Raw genomic sequence first — 18,275 nt, forward strand, 5'->3', positions numbered from 1 at the left:
ATTTAAATGGACTTTGCTTTTCTTGAATAAAAAAGAAAATTGTAAAAAAAAAATGCAAACATTTGTCACTGGCTTGTGAGGCATGGTTCTTGATAGCATGGGAAATACTTTTTACGATTGTCAATGAAGACATTCAAACTCAGGATGCAAGGGAGAAACGTGCTAAGAGGAAGGCACGCTTGGCAAATCCACACCATGATCAACTCCCTCCCAGAAACCAATGTCCCCACTGTGGAAAGACGTGTGGATCCAGAACTGGCCTCCACAGTCACTTACGAACTCATTGTTAAAACCGTGTTTATGGAAGACAATCTTACTCGGCTATGAGTGATCGCCAGAGAAGAAAAGACAGACTCTCTTTAATGTGTGACGTAAAAGTAGGACTGTTTCAATGTTGTTTTCTTGGCTGGAGATGAAGCAGCAGGTTTTTCAGTTCCAAATACATGTAGCATTTTTAGAGATGGTTTTCTAATCAGTTTGCAACATCAAACACCTGCAACAAATACCCAAAGCTGATCATTTCTCTCTAACAGTGCCCAGTCCTAAAGTTTACAGAAAGCTGCTTTATACCATCTAGCTCAGTATTGATTACACTGACTGGAAACAGCTTTGTAGGATTTCAGGCAGGGAGTCTCTCCCAGTCCTGCCTGAAGATGCTGTGGATTGAACACAGAACATAAGAATATAAGGTGTGTGTGTGTCCCCGTGTCCACCAAAAATGCCCTCGGATTACACGGTAAACTTTACATCATATGAAACAAGGAGGAAACTAAAGATATTTTGCATGGAAATTTACCCTAGGACATAGAATAGTGACAGAACTTCTAATTTAGGGAAACTTTCTTCAGTTAGTCACCTTTTTGTTTTTATCTTTGCTCACTAATATATTAACTGAACACTCAAAACTTGTAGTAAGTGTTCTTGAATTCCATCTTGCCCACTTCCTTTAATCTGAAAGGCCAAGGATGCCATCCAAAACACATGAGCTTTAATGTTGTGTAATATATGGGGATGGAACATCCATGAATTAATCATTCAAGGGTATTAGATATGGCCAGTATCCTTGGTTTTTTATCTTCAGTATGGCTCTCTGCCGCTGCTCCTTACATCAAACACAACTTTTTGTATCCTGTTGACTCTGTAAAACTGATGCAGCAGTGCTAACCAGATACAAGAAGAAACTTAATCCACTGGTGCTTGGCAAAGTGTTGGCATCAACTTTTCTTCTTGAAGCACATCTGAGAATGTGAACATGCCCCATTTATTACTTTCAATCCCTATTTAAACCTGCACTGCCACCTCTTGAATAATCCAGTGAAAGTATGGCACTATTTATTTGGATAATTGATTGAAAAGCAATGGTGGAAGTGGGAGAGAAGCAACAGATGCTGGACCACAGAATAAGATTTCATGCATTGTAGGACTTAACACTTATCTTTGAGTTCTAGAAAAAACAGGCAATCCCCTCCTATCACTGCTGACGGGAAAGGTCAGGAGCTGTTTTCACAGTGACACTCCTCAGCTGCTTCCTGTAACCTTGGAGAAACACGCAATCATGGATCATTTCTGGATAATGCATGTATTTTGTGATGTTGTTTTAAAAGTGTTTGCATAGGAAGAACACTGTATTCCTGGTCTTGGCACAGAAAGCTATAACTCTGATATGCATATATAAACAACTGAAAGAGACCATGCCATTGACAAATATAACATGTGAAGTGTCTTTGAATGGAGGCTTAAATAAGATTTAAATCCTTAGAATACTGAGGAAAAAACGAGATGAAAATATTAGGTTCCATACGAAATACCTTGCTCAAGATGCTCCTTTTTTAAAAATGGGCTGGGAAAGTGCACATATAAAGATTTGGCGATCACTCGTAGCCAAGTAAGATTGCCTTCCATGAACACAGTCTTAACAGTGAGTCCGTAAGTGACTGTGGAGACCAATTCTGGATCCACACGTCCTTCCACAGTGGGGACATGGGTTTCTGGGCAGGAGTTGATCACGGTGAGGGTTTGCCAAATGTGCCTTCCTCTTAGCTCATTTCTCCCTTGCGTCCTGAGTTCGTGCTTCTTCAAAGTCCTTGACATCTTTGGTAAAGGCACAGTGTCTAATAGCATCAGCTATAGTAGCAAGCAATTTGTCATATCTAACAAATAGAGCACCCAGTATGGAATTGCATCCCCATAAAGACCCATCATGGTCTAGAAAGACTTGACTTCTCTTCTCAAGCTGAAACCTGTGGTGAAGTTGATTTTATTACTTATGCATAATTCTATTTGGAAAAGTAAGCCTAGAGCCACTTGACCAAACCTGTCAATGCTCAATCCTGAGGGTTGAGTTTTGACTGCCGCGATTTGTTCAAAAGGTTTGTGCAAAGGAGGTAAGTAAATCATTCATTTCGAACTGCAATGATCAAATGCAGACTTCCCGCCCCACTACACCCAGACCGACGAAGAGACCAGGATAACTCGAAAGCTTGCTCCTTATTTTGGCATTTTGACCGTTCATTATAGAGGTATTGCCTGACTCTGGATGTTAGGACTTCCCGCTACGGGACCAACACACTTCGTTTTTGGTTTGCTCGTGCGGCGCACGGTGTCACAGTCTAGTACGGCGGCGATCCCGTTCCTCTGCTGGAGGGACGGAGGGGCGCCCTGTCACTTTCAAGTTCAAACCCGAACACGGGTTAGATCTCCGCCCCCTTATGCATATTCAAATCCAGCGAGGCGGGCCGCCCGGGAGGGGATTGCCCGGCCGCACGCTAACGAAAGCTGCTGATCGCTGACGCGCCATCACACCACGAGCCGCTCTGCCCGCTGATTGGCCGGCGGGGACCTGGTCTCATTGACAACAAGCCCAGGCCGCAGCGGTGGCTCCTCGCAGGTGGATGGGCGGAGTAGGCGGAGGCTGGGCCAAGATGGCGCCGCCGCGCGGGGCCGGGAGCCTCGGGAGCCTGAGCTGAGGCAGCGCCGCCCGGCCGGGAAGGGGTTAACGCGCTGGGTGTCACCCCGGCCGCTCCCTGGGACGGGCTGCTGACTCGCGGGCGGCGGCGTCGGAGGAGCCGGTTGCGCCTCGCCGGCGATGGAGAGCGGCGAGCTGAGCAGCATGGAGACCATGGAGACCCTGACGGAGCTCGGCGACGAGCTGACGCTGGGCGACATCGACGGTGAGTGCGCGCGGGGAGGGGAAGGAAGGCGCGCTCGGCCTGCGCTGCGGCCGAGGCGCCGCCACCGCCGCCGCCCGTAGATGCCCCCTTGCCGCGGGGAAAGAGGGTCTGTCGCCACCCCTTCACCGCGAAGTGCCCCTGGAGGACAGGATAAGCCTGGCAGGATGGGCTGGCAGGTGTCGCACAAGATGCGTGGCGACAGCCATGGTTGTTTTCAAGCTCCTCAGCCCCCTATGGCTCTCCTCCCTCCTCCCCAAATTCACTGTTCAAGAGAGGGCGAAAGGTTCCTTAGAGGGATGCGCGCGCTGTAGACTTTTGACAGGATTCCCGTGGGACACCCCTCCCCCCCCCCCCGTGCGGTGCTTCCTCGCGAGCAAGGCCCGCTATGCAAGCGCTGCTAAGTTCGGGATTGCAGCCCAGTGTGCACAGCTACCTGGGATCCTAAGCATCCTTGAGTTTAGGGGGTGGGGAGGGGGGCTTATTTCTGAGTACAGTTACCCAGCCTGTGCCAGCAGAGTGAATTGAGTGAGTGTTACCTGCATATTGGAATTCATTATACTTAAGGTGTGGTCCGGGTCAGGGCTGGGCAGAAGATAGATATGGTTCTAACTGGTAGGTTCTCTCAGCGATTGGAACAAATCCCAGGTCTCAGAATTCTTTTGTATCTGGCTCTAGTTGGTTGGGACTTGGGGCTGTAGTAAAAACAACAACAAAGTGGACCCAGCAAGTCTGAAGACCGCCCGTCCCTCATCGCAGTGTCTGGATGCCCCTGATCTGAAGCCCCTGCCACTATTCATACATTTCACTGAAATCTGAAAGGTGCTGATTTAAGTTCATTCATGTGCCTTACTTGGCCGGTGGTTTTCACATCTATGTAAATTATCAGTGTAGCCAGTGGATATGTGGCAAAAGATTGTGTGTAGGTGCCTGGGGCTGGAGAGTGTTAAGGAAAAGGAAGTTATACGGAGGCATCATTTCCCCCCCTGTAGGTTTGTCATTTTGGAGACAAACACTTTGCAGTGTGAGCTGGATCATGGTGAAGCTTGCCTTAATTTGGTATAGGAGGTGTGTGACAAATAGGAAGCAGTTTCTGTCTCTTGGTTTCACTTGGTAGTTGCTATCTGTAATGTTTTGAGTTTATAGCTCAGTGTATGATGATGGCATTTGCCATTTACTTACCTCACCCATGAGGCAAGATGAGGTGACTGCTTTAGGCGGCAGGATCCACAGGGTCAGCAGATCCCTATGCCAGTCTTCTCCCCATGTTCCTGATGTCCCCCTTCCTGCCAGGGAAAATCTACATCATTTAGGGGTCCTGCTCAGGTGCCAAAATATATGGGGGCTGGTCCTGACAAAAACCCATTAAAACTTAATTATCCACCTCATGGAAGAGGAAGAAATTTAAAAATATTCTGTAGCCAGATTCACAGGAATTTACTGTATGTTCAGCAACTATGAAAGCTGCAGAAAGTTCTGATAGTACAATTCTTGTTGTCAGAAGATTGTCAGCACCCTTATGCCCTCTGGGTGCTATATCCAGGTCAGAAACTGAACTGGCAAGGACACAGCAAAATGATAGAAGAATGACCATCTGCTCAAGTATCTTGTCAAGAAAGAGGGGAGTAATAGTGGAGTAGGTAGTTGGTGTGAAGACAGGTTTATTGAGTCAAATGACCATAGTTTTCCATGAATCATGAACCTACTGTCTGCAATAGTGAGAAGCTAGTGTTCTGCAGGTATTTTTCAGCTGAGTAGTCTAGTACTTCCCTAAAATGTAAATAAAGGGATGTTATTTAAAAGCTACTGGACACTACAGATTTGCAGAATGTCTGCATCAAAAGTATTCTGCTATTTGTACTATTTACAGCTGCTTAAGAGATACAAAAAGTAGAAGTAGCTGTGTTGGCATGTGTGAAAAAAATCCTAAATATTTACCCGCAAAGGATACTGTACTCTTCTTCATTGCAATATGACACTGAGGAATAGTAACCATTATTCTAAGTAATACTGCATCCAGGCTTATCAAAATATTAGGTTCCACTTCTCCTGCTTTGCTGTTGTAGTGCACAGTTGGAAGCATAAGAAGGGGGCACAGTTCAGAGGAGAATACATGCTTTGCATGCAGAAGGTCATTTATTTACTCCCCCAAAGTATTGCTAGGAGAACCCCTTGCCTGAGACCTTGGAGACTTGCTGCTATTTGGAATAGTGGTTTGAGACAGTATGGCAGTGTTATTTTCAAGTGTCCTGTAGGAAAGTAGGTAACTTTCACCTTAGGAAGCACTGCAATTGGAAAATGGACTGCATAGCCCTCAGGTGGTCTCTCATGCTGGTTCTGCCACCTCTTCTGACTGGCAAGGACTTTGTGTGTGTGGAAGCATCCTGAATATAAAGACTGTTGATTGGAATGTAGCTTCCTGGAATGAGAACCAGATGGAAATGTCTTTGGCCTGTGATTAAGGGTGCTTATTCAGGCATCTCATTTGAATTTGACTGTCAATGTATTTGCCTGCTAGGTTTCTACTTTTTATACCTGACGTTTTTTTCCAGCAACGTTCTCGATTTAATGCATACTAAAAATAGCTGTCTTAAAAGTTGGGGAACTTACTGCAAAGTCCTTCCTGCCCCACCTTTTAAAAGTCAATATGGTTTCTTTTTCCTCTCTATTTTTAGCATGACTCAAAATAATTAGCCTTTCAACATATTCCTTGTAAGGTTACTTTGTATAGTACCTCACTATTGGGAAACATTTCTCAGTGTTTTAAATTACATGTACCCACTTGATTCACCTTTGCACATTTCCGGCACTCCTAACTTCATGTATTTATCCAGATTGGGAAAATATTTTGTTTGCCAGGAAAAAATTGCTTGACTTGAGGTGTAGCTCTTAAGAATCAGAGTGCTTGAAATAACTATCTGAAAAGAAGTGTGTTAAAGAAAAAAACCCTAGAATTCTTATAACAAGTGGGAAATAGAAACCTGATATTTTCAGTAGCAGATAACATCAGACGTTACTCTTAACATTGCACAATGTGTTCTACAAGCTGCTGAGATCAGGAAAGAATTTGTAAATTATAGGTTATTAAACAACAAGGGTGACAAATTGGTTTCATTACTGTTTTCTTGTAAAGCTTTGTATCAGGTATTTAAATTGAGATGGTTTTGGTTGTACAAGACAATTTGACCGAAGAAGCAGATTTTTCATTATTGTCTGGTACCATTGTATTCTGTTACAACCAACCCATAATTGTTACTTTTGCCTTGCTTAGGTAGTGTGAGAGTAGCTTAATGCTTTACACGGCAAACATTGTTGTGTATTTACAAGTGTAATTTACAAGTGTAAATACACAATCTACAAGTGTAAAAACACAATTAGTTGAACATATACCGTTGTGTGCATGCTCTTATACATGTCCATGTGGGAACTCTGATTGGGCCAAGATTGCCACGTCTGTGAATCTGGATGTTTAAAGATGCATGTGGGTATTTTTCTTTCACACTTATGTAACTCTGGTGTACTGGCAGAAACCATATTTGCTACATAAAGTATGAACTGCCCTTTAGTCCTGTTATCTTACTGGCAAGTTTCTCTCTCCCTTTGCACATAATGCTTCTTGTGCAGCCGTGTTCCAGCAACAACTGTAAGCAATCTGGTTACTGCTTCTGCAAGGCAGTCATGGGCTGTCTTATCCACACAGTAGCAGTCAGCCTCTGGGGAAACCTTTGAGGAAAGACATGGAAAAACAAGAGGATTCAGAAGAGAGATGTACGAAGAAACCTGTTCTAGAAAAAAAATCAAATTCCTAGCATACCACTTCACATTTTTAGGTGCTAACCTCTGTTCTTGTAAATTCCTAGATGTTGATAATTGATACTTGTCCTTTCTTGTGCCCGAGATGCTTTCAACTCTGGTATAGCCCTTGGAAATGAAGAGAGATGTTTAAGAGATAATTGCTGTCCACAGCTTCTCAGGGAAGTGCTGTTGTTGGCATTTACAGCTGTGTTAGCCTACCAAAGTGACCTGCTGGAGCACAAGCTTGGGCGGTGTGTTTGTGTGTGTGTGTGGGGGGGGGTGTCCTGAGCTGCCCAGACAACAGGAACCCCCCTTGGCCTCGCTGACGTGGTCCAAAGGAAAGCAGAGCCAGAAATTTGGCATCAGCTTGGCTGCAGGAGTTGCTGGAAGGAGGCATACAAGGCACCATTCAACTGTCTTAGGGATTCCCCTTTGTGTAGGGTTTACTCCTTAGCCTTTTTGTCTCCCAAAGAATATCCCACAAGGCAGTGGAGGTTTAGGATCAGAGTTTTCCTTCTCCTAGATGGGCTACCTTCCCAGGTAGATGAGCCCCATCTGCCCCTCACTTCCCTCTACACAGCATGTGCAGAAACAGCCTTCTTGACTGTTGGACCCACTATTGGTTTTATCTGCTCAATTAAGAAATCAGCTGTATATCCCGTGAAACAGTTTTGCTTGAAATAGTATCAGAATGTAATACAAACAAGCACATTTAAGAGATAACTCTAGTATATACCCATCTCTCTCATACATAAGTTTAAGCCTGTTTTTTCTATGTAAATAAATGGAAGGGGGGGGACCTTGACATCATAAATTTGACAGAGCAGGTTGCAATTTATCAGTGTTCAAAATATGAATGCTCACAGCCAGACATGAATGTTTAAACGTGTCTGTTCTTCCCCCCATTTTTCTTTTATGGTTGGTTCACATGAGATGCCAAACCGTGGTTTGATGTAATATTATGAGCCCAGTGATTGCATAGTCTCGCCTTGCCTTTTTCTTGTGTGCTGTGCTTTAATGAATTTCTTTAATAGAAAACATTGTTTTCTGTTTCATCCAAACTAGGGCTTGCACAAACCTCTCAAATCAGGATTGCAAACCAGAATTCAAGCATATACATCTTAATTTGTAGGGCTTGTGCAAACCATAGCTTGCTGGTTTGCACATGATGGAAAACTATTATTTCCACAAAAGCAAAAGGAAGTCAGTAAAGCAGCATGTGTAGAAGAAGTGGGAGAGTGAGTGTGGTAGCTTATGACAAATATATGCAACACCTGGTTTGGCATTACATGGCAACTACCCCAAAGTCCTGACTTTTAAAAAACATAGGATAGTTTGAAATTCAGGATACATTTGACTATCTCTTGGCTATGGTTGTATGTTAAGATTTCTCTCTCTCTTAGTTTAAAACAAGTATTTCCAGTTGTAAATATTTTGGCTTCCTATCTGTGTCACCAGTCTCTGTTTATCAGCTGTATAGTGGTTTCACAGTAGTAGTAACAGGAAGAAGTATAGCAGGGGGTTGTGAATAGGTTGATTTCTTTCTAAAAGGGAAGGAGATGTGATGAAATATGAGGAAGTCTCCTATCTCATTTTGTAGCCCCATTCTGTCCATCAGGAAGGGCAATGGCTCACTAAGGTTACAGGCACACATATTTTCCATGCCAGTAATTTCATGTGGGTCTTTCTATGCTAAGCATATGCATGACCCCTGCAATATATACAGTAGCAAAATGTTGTGATTGTTTAATTTTCCAAGGGCCTCAGGGCCAAACTGCACATGTTTAAATAAGTGTGTTTCACCTAGCCAATTTTATTGTTGGGGGGGGAGCAGTCATGGCACCCCAATAGGAAATAGGCTATTGACCAGAGCAGGGGCTCATACTGCTGAAAAACATTACATACTTGGCTTCTTTCATGCATGTGAGGAAGACAACCAAAGGGGTGACAATTTTCAGCAGAAAATCCAAGTGTTTTCTGAATCCCTAATCAAATAACATTCCAAAACAAGGGTCCCATGTCTCTCTCCCCCCTCAATAGAAAAAGCCAAATTAAGCATTTAGATACCACGTTATAATTATTGTGTGTAATTTTAAAATAATATACCTGCAGCTTTCTTTTTAGACAGGAGGTCCAATATCAAGAGTAGGAGTTCTGGGGTAGGGTTGAAATGTTAGCCATTTATACTATCAACTTCAATGGGGTAACTTTTCAGATTTGTATTCTACTTGTTATTCAAGGGATGCGGGTGGCGCAGTGGTCTAAACCACTGAGCTTCTTGGGCTCGCTGATTGAAAAGTCGGTGGTTCGAATCCACATGACAGGGTGAGCTCCCGTTGCTCTGTCCAAGCTCTTGCCAACCTAGCAGTTCAAAAGCACACCAGTGCAAGTAGATAAATAGGTACTGTTGCAGCAGGAAGGTAAACGCCATTTCCGTGCATTCTGGCTCCTGTCACGGTGTCCTGTTGCGCCAGAAGTGGTTTAGTCCTGCTGGCCACATGACCCGGAAAGCTGTTTGTGGACAAACACCGGCTCCCTCGGCCAGAAAAGCGATATGAGAGCCGCACCCCATAGTCACCTTTGACTGGACTTAACCATCCACGGGTCCTTTACCTTACCTTTTTTACCTTTACCTTCTACTTGTTATAAATGCCAGTTACTGGATATTTCTAAAGTTGGTTGATGAGTTCCCATTTGCACTTTGCAGAATAGTTCTGACAAATAAAGGGATCATAGGCTGATATCATCATGTCTGCCTCGTGTAGTCAAAAGAAAATGGCTTGGGGATAGAGAGAGTAGCAACAATTAGGGCTTAATTGTGGCCCAAGGGCTGTGTGGTAGAAATTGTAACCTGTCATATGGCCTCCCTTAGGCACCTGCCTCTGTAGGGCTTCCATGCCTGGGCTAGTTACATCTCCCAGCAAGGTAGCTTAGTAGCTCTGAGATCATTATGCTATATTTGCTCTTGCTGGAGTTTGAAAAATTGGTTGGACCAGAAAATCTGTGGCGTTATTTGAACAACATTGTCAATTATATATGATAGACTGGCAGAGACAGTGGCTGTGCTGACTGGGGGTGATCAGAATTGCTGTCCAAAATATCTGGAGGCTAATGAAGGTTGTTGTAGAGGTTTTTCTTAATGGAGATTGGTTGCATCAGGCATAGGCAAACTCAGCCCTCCAGATGTTTTGAGACTACAATTTCCATCATCCCTGACCACTGGTCCTGTTAGCTAGGGATGATGGGAGTTGTAGTCCCAAAACATTTGGAGGGCTGAGTTTGCCTATGCCTGGGTTACATAGTCAGATGGATCTCCGTAAGAGGCATAGGAAGCTGTCAGGGAAGACACAAACTTTTTGTTGATCTCTTCTAGTGATAACTTTTATTTTGGGAGCGTTTCAACCCATTGCTACTTTCTCCCTGCTGGAATTGCATTCCTGATTGCACCATAGATTATAAATGAGGGTTCATATCTTCACTTTCCTAAACTTGCACCCTTTTTGTTCTCCAAAAGAATCACTAAAGCATGTGGGTGGGTATATGCGGTCTTGGCTCCCTTTCCTTTCCTTTTATCCCTTCACCTCTCAGCTGAACTCTGTCAGGTGAATAGTCTTCCCTTGCTTCTTTGTAAGCCTGACCAATATTCCTTGCCTAACAGGTTTCCATATGTATCAAGTCCTGTTTCCCAGTGCTGATCAATTACTACCCACAATAGCCCAGATCCTGGGAGTGGCTCATTTGCTACTAACTTGGCGGAGCTTGCAGAATAAAGAGGAAACAAAGGAGGTTGTGGCATGAACAGAACTGCTTATTTGTACTCTGAATGGTTGTTCTTAGTTGCTTCCACAGGCTTCTGGGTTTGATTACTTAGTGACTTCTGCAGTTACAAGATCTGCTTTCTAAGCTTCCTACTTGGGAAATTGGCAGGTAGCTTTGTCTAGTTTTTGTGATCTCTGTACAATTAGGGACATTCGATCCACAATTTTTGGCAGGCTGACCTGCTCCCAATCTGGGAAGAGATCTTTGCACATGTTAAGAATGGTGCCCTCATTAACAGTATGTGGTTGCCAAGATGTGGTGTGGGTACACTTTGGCTGACATGCCTGTATGTGCTGGGAGAACAGCAGCCTGCTCATAAATTGCACACGTTGTCTGACTCTGTTCTGTTCTAAGGACCTGTTCTCAGCTACTTCAATAACATAACAGCAACTGTAATGTTATCCTGGCTACAGCTTTCCTTGAAAGCAACACTTGTCAGCCAAGACAAATGTATCCACCGAAGACTTGTATTGTAATGGCAACTTCCACTTCAGCTGATTCAATTGACTATGAAACACAATTAGTATATGGAGCTTGGCAGAAGGACACTCCAGCACCAAGTCACAGTTTACTACTTAGTGAATGAATGCAGGTCCTTTAGAAGCAATCTAAAAGTGACAGCATGACAATATCCTTTATTGGGGTCACCTAAACTGTCACCTAAATTGTCCTATTGCTGCAGTAATAAAACTGCTAGCACATTTGCAAAGCTAAGCAGGGTCCAGTAAGGTTTCAAATTGGATGGGGGATTGCTTGTTGAAATTCCCGCATTGCAGGGGGTTGGACTAGATGGCTTCCAGGGTCCCTTCCAACTCTACAGCTCTATGGTTCTAAAAACAAACAAACATAGTAGCAGGTTCCCCCTAATAAACAGAACTCTCTGCTGTTAATGAAGTGAACCGTGGCTTCCTCTCTTAAATCTTAGAATGAAATTACCAGCATACTTTGAATGTGCCTTGCTCTAAACTTGCACTAGTAATGTCTGAAAGGTTGCACATACATTGTGTGCCATTAGGCCATGTGTACATGTTCTGGGCACTTGTTAAATCTGTAGGAGGGAATGCTAGTAAGTACATGTAGCCGTTGGCAAAGTTGCAGCTTTATTACTGCTTCCATTCTTAATGTTTTAATGCCACCACTTTGCAGCTGGTAACCGAACGTGCTTACCGAGTTTCTATCCAGATTGCTGATTTTTGTTTCCTTAGCTAATTTATTTAGCTAATCCACATTTCTGATATGAATGGTAGAACTGGTTATAAATGATAGTGATGCAAGGAGACGCTGAAGCAGACTCCTCCTGTGGAACCTTTGCAGCCTGATCCTGTGCTTGTTTACTTGGTGCTGTTGTTCAGGATCAAACTGCATGCCGTGCAGAAAAAAACATTGCTATCCTATCATCCATTAAGCCTGAGCAAGGCAAGCACATACTCTAACCCAGTTCCGAATCCAGAAGCCTAGGAAAGGTTCTGTCTGGCACTAAGAGTGAGCAATCCCAGTGGCCATTTCCTCCGAGCAATATAGTCATACCTCGGGTTAAATATGCTTCCGGTTGAGCGTTTTCAGGTTACGCTCCACAGCGACCCGGAAGTAACAGAACATGTTACTTCCAGGTTTCGCCGCTCGTGCATGCGCAGACGCTCAAAATGACATCACGTGCATGAGCAGAAGCGGCGAAACGCAACCTGTGCATGCGCAGACGCACAGTCGCGTGTTATGCTCTACTCAGGATGCGAATGGGGCTTCGGAACGGATCCCGTTCACATCCAGAGGTACCACTGTAACCATCTTTGCCTGCCCCAGTGGGTGTCTCTATCTCTCCAACTGTATCCAAGTGCCACACTAGTTATCTGCCAAAAGTGACATTCTTTGAAAAGAGCCAAATGTCATTCAGACACACATGGGTGGGAAAAACCCCGTAAAAGGGTCTGGGGAAATTGTTCCTTTGTCCCTTCCCTTTGGGTCTATCATTCACCATCAGAAAATGCTGCAACTAACCACCTATGCTATGTTGGTTTGCAAGTAAGTTCTCTCCCTTCTACTCGTAATTAAAATCTAATTTGGCTGTTGGAGTCTGAAGTGTGTGTTTGCCGATCTTCAGGTTCGGGTAAACTTGCCTGGCTATAATTCATATGCTGCTAGGGTGAAAGAGTTGGTTTCATGGGGAAAAGAGCAGCCTATGCCAAATCTAAGGCTGGCAGAATCAGTTTGATACTAGTCCCATTGTCCAGAAGAGATATTGCTGGGAGGCACAGGACACCTTGTCTTAGAATCCTGGATATTTTCTTGAGCACCCCAGAATTCTGTCCCATCTGGGGGCTGTGACAAGAAGGAGTGGTGGCAGCAGTGATTACTGGATAGTTAAGCTGCAACTGGCTTACCTTACAAGGCTGTTGTGCAGCAGTTGCACAAGGAAGGGCATAAACAGCCCTCTCCTAGCTTTCCCCTTCTGTTACACATGCTACACAAGGTTGTCCAACATTCTTATTTTGTATTGAAATCTCAGTTGATCAGCCCTCCTGGGGAGAGCAGATGTTGAGCCCACCCCTAATGCTGTTGTCCCAATAAACACCTCCCCCCTCCTGCCCCGCAAGCTACCGTCTGCCCATTGAAGGAAAAGAATACAGTTAACCACATTTTTCTTCCCACCATGAAGCAAATAATACCAGGGGTGTGTGTGTGTTTTATAGCAGAAGGTGGGGTGGGAGGGGGAAAGGGTTCAACTGCTGTGATCAAATTGTAGCAGTGCTCTCCCCATCATGACTGCATTTCATTAAAAAAGGAAAATACTGATGTCCTGTGGAGCATGTAGTTTAGTCCTTAGTTCCGTGAGGTTTATTTCCAAATACATATGTGTAAGATCATTACTTAATATATCTCTGGCTTATGCTTTATTGAGGCTAAAATACCACTGTTATATGGGCTCTGGCATGTTGACCAAATATTTGTCTTTAAAATATTTATATTTATTGACCCTGTCAGGTTCTCAAGGCAGCATACAAGATAACAAAACAAACAATGTTATAAAAGCAGCACACATAGAATGCAAACAACTGAAGAATTCAAATAGCAGCAAAAACAAGAAATACCACCCAGGCATCAAGAACAAATAACATTATGGGTTGCATACAGTACTAGTCCTACTCAGAGTAGGCTCATGGAAATTAGCATCAATGGCTGAGTTCAGTCCATTAGTTTAAGTGGGTCAACTCTGAGTAAAACGTAGCTGAACACAACCCAATATATTTCAAATCTTAATCACTGGGTGGCAAATGCTTGACTGAAAGTAAAAGGCAAAAATGTAAATGTAAAAACCACGTGGTAAATGTAGGTTGGAGTGATTGAAGAGTTTCAAAGTATGGGTATGTCACAGCAGACAAGGCTCTGTTTCAAGTAACCAGCCATGTCACTTATTTAGGGGGAATCCTGAAGTGGGACCTCTGTTCATATAGGACAGGGGTCAGCAAACTTTTTCAGCAGGGGGCCGGTCCACTGTCCCTCAGACCTTGTGGGGGGCCGGACAATATTTTGAAGGGGGGAAAAAGAACGAATTCCTATGGCCCACAAATAACCCAGAGATGCATTTTAAATAAAAGGACACATTTTACTCATGTAAAAACACACTGATTCCCAGACCATCCGCAGGCCAGATTTAGAAGGCAATTGGGACGGATCCAGCCCTCGGGCCTTAGTTTGCCTACCCATGTTATAGGAGCTTCAAGTACTGTGACCTCAGACTGCCTGAGGCTATAAAGTTTAAAATAAGCACTTTGCATTGTGTTTGGATAGTAGCTGGTGGAGGTCTTGGTTATTTGGCATATTTATGCTCTGCCTGCTAACTAAAGCTTAAAGCTATATATTTAAAATACAAAGAGTTACAATGGAAGAGCAAAGATTTCCTAAGGTTTTGCTTTCAGATGTTCCAGCTGTTACTCTGCTTCTAAATCTCTGGGCTATCTTGGAGGAAATTGGTTTTTTTAGCAGTCTCATGCAGGGTAGGGCATCCTTATCTGGCCACTTCTGCTGATGTCACTTGTAGTTTTGGCATCTGCTTTTAAGTACTGGATTGAATATGATCAAATTTTCAAGCCCAGGTTAACAACCAGACAGCCATGTTTTGAGCCCATTGAAGTTTGCAAGCAATTGTAAAATACAGCCAAACATATAGCTCATTGCAGTAATAATGGGAATGTGACCAAAGCATTATGGGAAGGTTTGGTTTGGTCAGGAACAGCTGACGCTGGCCGACAACCAAAGCTAACAAAATACGCTTTGGGCCACAGGCATCATTTGGGTGTCCAGCTATAAGACTCGAAGTAAAAGTATCCCCAAGCCAAGGACCTGATTTATTCAGGAGGGAATTTGTTCCCATCTCAAACAGACAAATGTGCATAGTATATATTTTGTTCCTGGGATTACATCTGGTGACGCTTTCATCAGTCTCCTTGGTATCAATAGTCCATCATATCATTTCACTGTTTTCCTTTCTTTTTAATTTATATTTTTACAGAGATGCTCCAATTCGTCAGCAACCAAGCTGGAGAATTTCCAGATCTGTTTTCTGAACAGTTGTGTGGCTCCTTCCAGAGCAACAGCGTATGTAATGGTGGTGGAACCTCGGATCCCTCGTCACAGAGGCCCTACAGCCAGGGGCAGCTACAGACCTTCTCGCCTAGTGCAGCTTCTCCCCAGCTTCAGACCGTGCAAGTGAAGGTGTCTCAGACAACCGCTGCAACACCTGTTCCACAGCGGACAGCACCTGCTCTTCAGCCTCGTCCCCAGGTTCAGCCTCAGCTCCAGCAGCAGACTGTGATGATTACTCCAGCTTTCAGCTCTGCTCCCCAGACCCGGTTCATTCAGCAGCCTGTAATATACCAAAATGCAGCCACAAGTTTTCAAGGTAACTTGCAAAGTCTTTGTAGTAACAAGTAGTCCTATGTTGTAGGTAGCTCTTAAATGTCTTGCCCTAATCTTCCAGCAGAGCAAAAGGTATCAGAGCAGCATTTACAGCCACCATTCCTGATTTCATATCTGTGAGAAGTTTCTAGTATTGCTTGAAATGTTTCTAAATCGGTGCACGTTTTCTAGGATCTCACAGGCAAATTAGAGAAGCTTGGCATTTGGGGTGAAGAAGGGCATTGGAGACCAAGACCAGGGAGTTGGGGAGTGGCCTTAAATATTGTGCAGTAAAGCATAGTTAGCACTCAAAAGTAACTCTGTGAATGGTATCACTGCAAGTAACATACAATTACACAATACTTCATGCAGCTTTATCACTCTAACTCTCCTCAGGTGTTGGAAATAAAGAAAGCTAACATATGGGGGAGGCAGTAGGGGCAAGTGGGCTAGCTCCACCATCAGGGCCCCACTCATATTTCAGGGTTCTAAAATAAAGTGGGGGGGGGGGTCTCAATGAATATAAAAGGTCTCTGTGCTTCAGATAGTCACCTGTGAGTTGGAGGTTGACAAACTATGAGGAGGTCAAGGGGGAAGTAGGGCTCTTGTCCCCACTGTTTACTTTCCTAGATTTATAACAACTGAAGAAGGCTTATAAATGGTCCCTGTACTCTTCTGTAAGAGCATGACAGTTTCTCATTCTTGGCTGTCTCTCCAGTATCCGAATCTTCCACTACTTCTGATTGTATAGAATCTACTGTTTTCTAACCTTTTTTAATGATGTGTTGGGTTCAGACTTTACATATGTAGAACTCAGCTTGAGGGATGCTTTGTGGTAGTTTTTGCCAGTTCCTCCTTTCCCTTGCAGACCCTTGTGTCCCATGGAAATATTCTCTGGAGGGTTGGGGGGACCCCTGGTACAGCAGAGGATGGGGGGGGGAGGGGAACTGGCAAATATTGACTCTCCCTTCCTCCCCCTTTCTCAGCAGTAGCCACAGAAGGGCATGTCTTGATCTAAGTCTATACTGTATGTTTAAAACATCACAAAATAGAATAGAAAAACTTAAACTCCTAGCAGCTGTAGAAATCTTCAGTGAGAAAATATTCAGTAAGACTTCTGTCTAGTCTCTGTAACAGAATCATCTTTACTAACTTCTCGAAGACCAACACCCTCAGAAATGCTCTGACTCTTGTGCCACTCAGCCTTATTTAAAGCAATGCCTGTGCTTTTAGTAGGGGTATGTCTGATCTCCCCAATACATGGGAAAGCTTGTACAAGAGACATTCTCTGAAACTACCCTTAGAAAAAACAACAACTAGGAAACACATGCTAGGAATATGAGAAGCCCCTCTGAGCCATGTGGACTTGCTCATGGCAGCATTGTTGGTTTTTTTGGGTTTTTTAAAAAGGGAGATGGTCCAGATAAATGTGACTAGAGCTAGACAATCTTTCTTTATCTGTTTTCCTGACTTCAATATTTGCTGCTGGTTTTTAAATTCTTCATAGATTGCTTTGCTGGGTCTAACGCTGCTAGGAAGAGGAATCAGGAGAACCACCCCTCCCCCCAATAGCTGACTGAACACTGGCCATTCCTGAGAGGTCATGGATTGCATCTTAGCATCGTAATGAAAGCTGTAGTCTTCTGTCAGCATCAGCTCATTCAGGCAGTTTCTCAGATTGCTCTTGTTTTCCTTTTAGTGCTGCAACCCCAGGTTCAGAGCCTGGTGACTTCCTCGCAAGTTCAACCAGTCACTATCCAGCAGCAAGTGCAAACGATGCAAGCTCAGAGGGTTTTGACACAAACAGCCAACGGCACCATCCAGACACTGACTCCGGCCACAGTCCAGGCAGTAGCTGCCCCTCAAGTCCAGCAGGTTCCAGTGAGTAGTTTTATGTTGTAATATTATGCGGGAAGGTTTAGTTTTCTGCACTTCCGAGGCATGTATATTTATGCAGGTGGTTTCCTTTCTGTTCAAAGTCAGGAAGTGGCTTCACTGCTTGGAGACCAAACTATCCTCAGCAGTGAAGTTCCTTAGGCTTAGATCACTGATGGACTGAATTGTAGGATAGCTTAGCCATAGAAAAATGGACAGCAGTGGTCCAATATCAGAAGAAGGTCAGTAGAGACTTTGGAGAGGGTTTTTTGTGGGGGAGAGGGAGAGCCAACTTTTCCAAACTACTAAATGTAGAGCTCTATATATAGCATATTGGGGTTTAATATTTAGTAACGTGCCAGCTGCAGTATTGTTAAATGGAAGGGAAAATAATCAGAGACAATAGAGTATTCCTTGTTTCACTGCTGAAAGCTTTTAGCAGTTGGATACAACACGTTTTAGAACTGCCTTCATAACCACAAAGGGTTAGAACTTGTTCTTCGTACAGAAGGATCAAATTGTCTTCAATGGCAGTCAGACTCCATACTGACAGCACAGTTCTTACTATATTGAGGGTCTTCCATACACCCAACAGGTTGGCTCATTGGCAAGTTCTTATTGGCCTTTGGCATTTGCAGGAAGGAGCATGGGGTGAACATACAATGAAGCAGATATATATTGAAACTTGCATACTTGAACTCCATGCAGTCACACAGAAATCTGTTA

The 18,275-nt window shown here is 43.9% G+C and overlaps 1 protein-coding gene across 1 annotated transcript in view; it reads left to right on the top strand.

The window, feature by feature from the left end:
- Positions 1–2,897: 2,897 nt before the first annotated feature.
- Positions 2,898–18,275, top strand: part of SREBF2 (sterol regulatory element binding transcription factor 2) — a 34,400-nt gene continuing 19,022 nt past the window's right edge. The window contains exons 1-3 of the mRNA XM_081209503.1: positions 2,898–3,170; positions 15,289–15,678; positions 17,374–17,555. Of these exons, the coding sequence (XP_081065629.1) occupies positions 3,086–3,170; positions 15,289–15,678; positions 17,374–17,555 (657 nt within the window). The 5' untranslated portion in view covers positions 2,898–3,085. The remainder of the gene's footprint in view (positions 3,171–15,288; positions 15,679–17,373; positions 17,556–18,275) is intronic.

This window comes from Podarcis bocagei, assembly GCF_964188305.1.
Source record: "Podarcis bocagei genome assembly, chromosome: 10".
In the NCBI taxonomy this organism is placed as follows: Eukaryota; Metazoa; Chordata; class Lepidosauria; order Squamata; family Lacertidae; genus Podarcis; species Podarcis bocagei.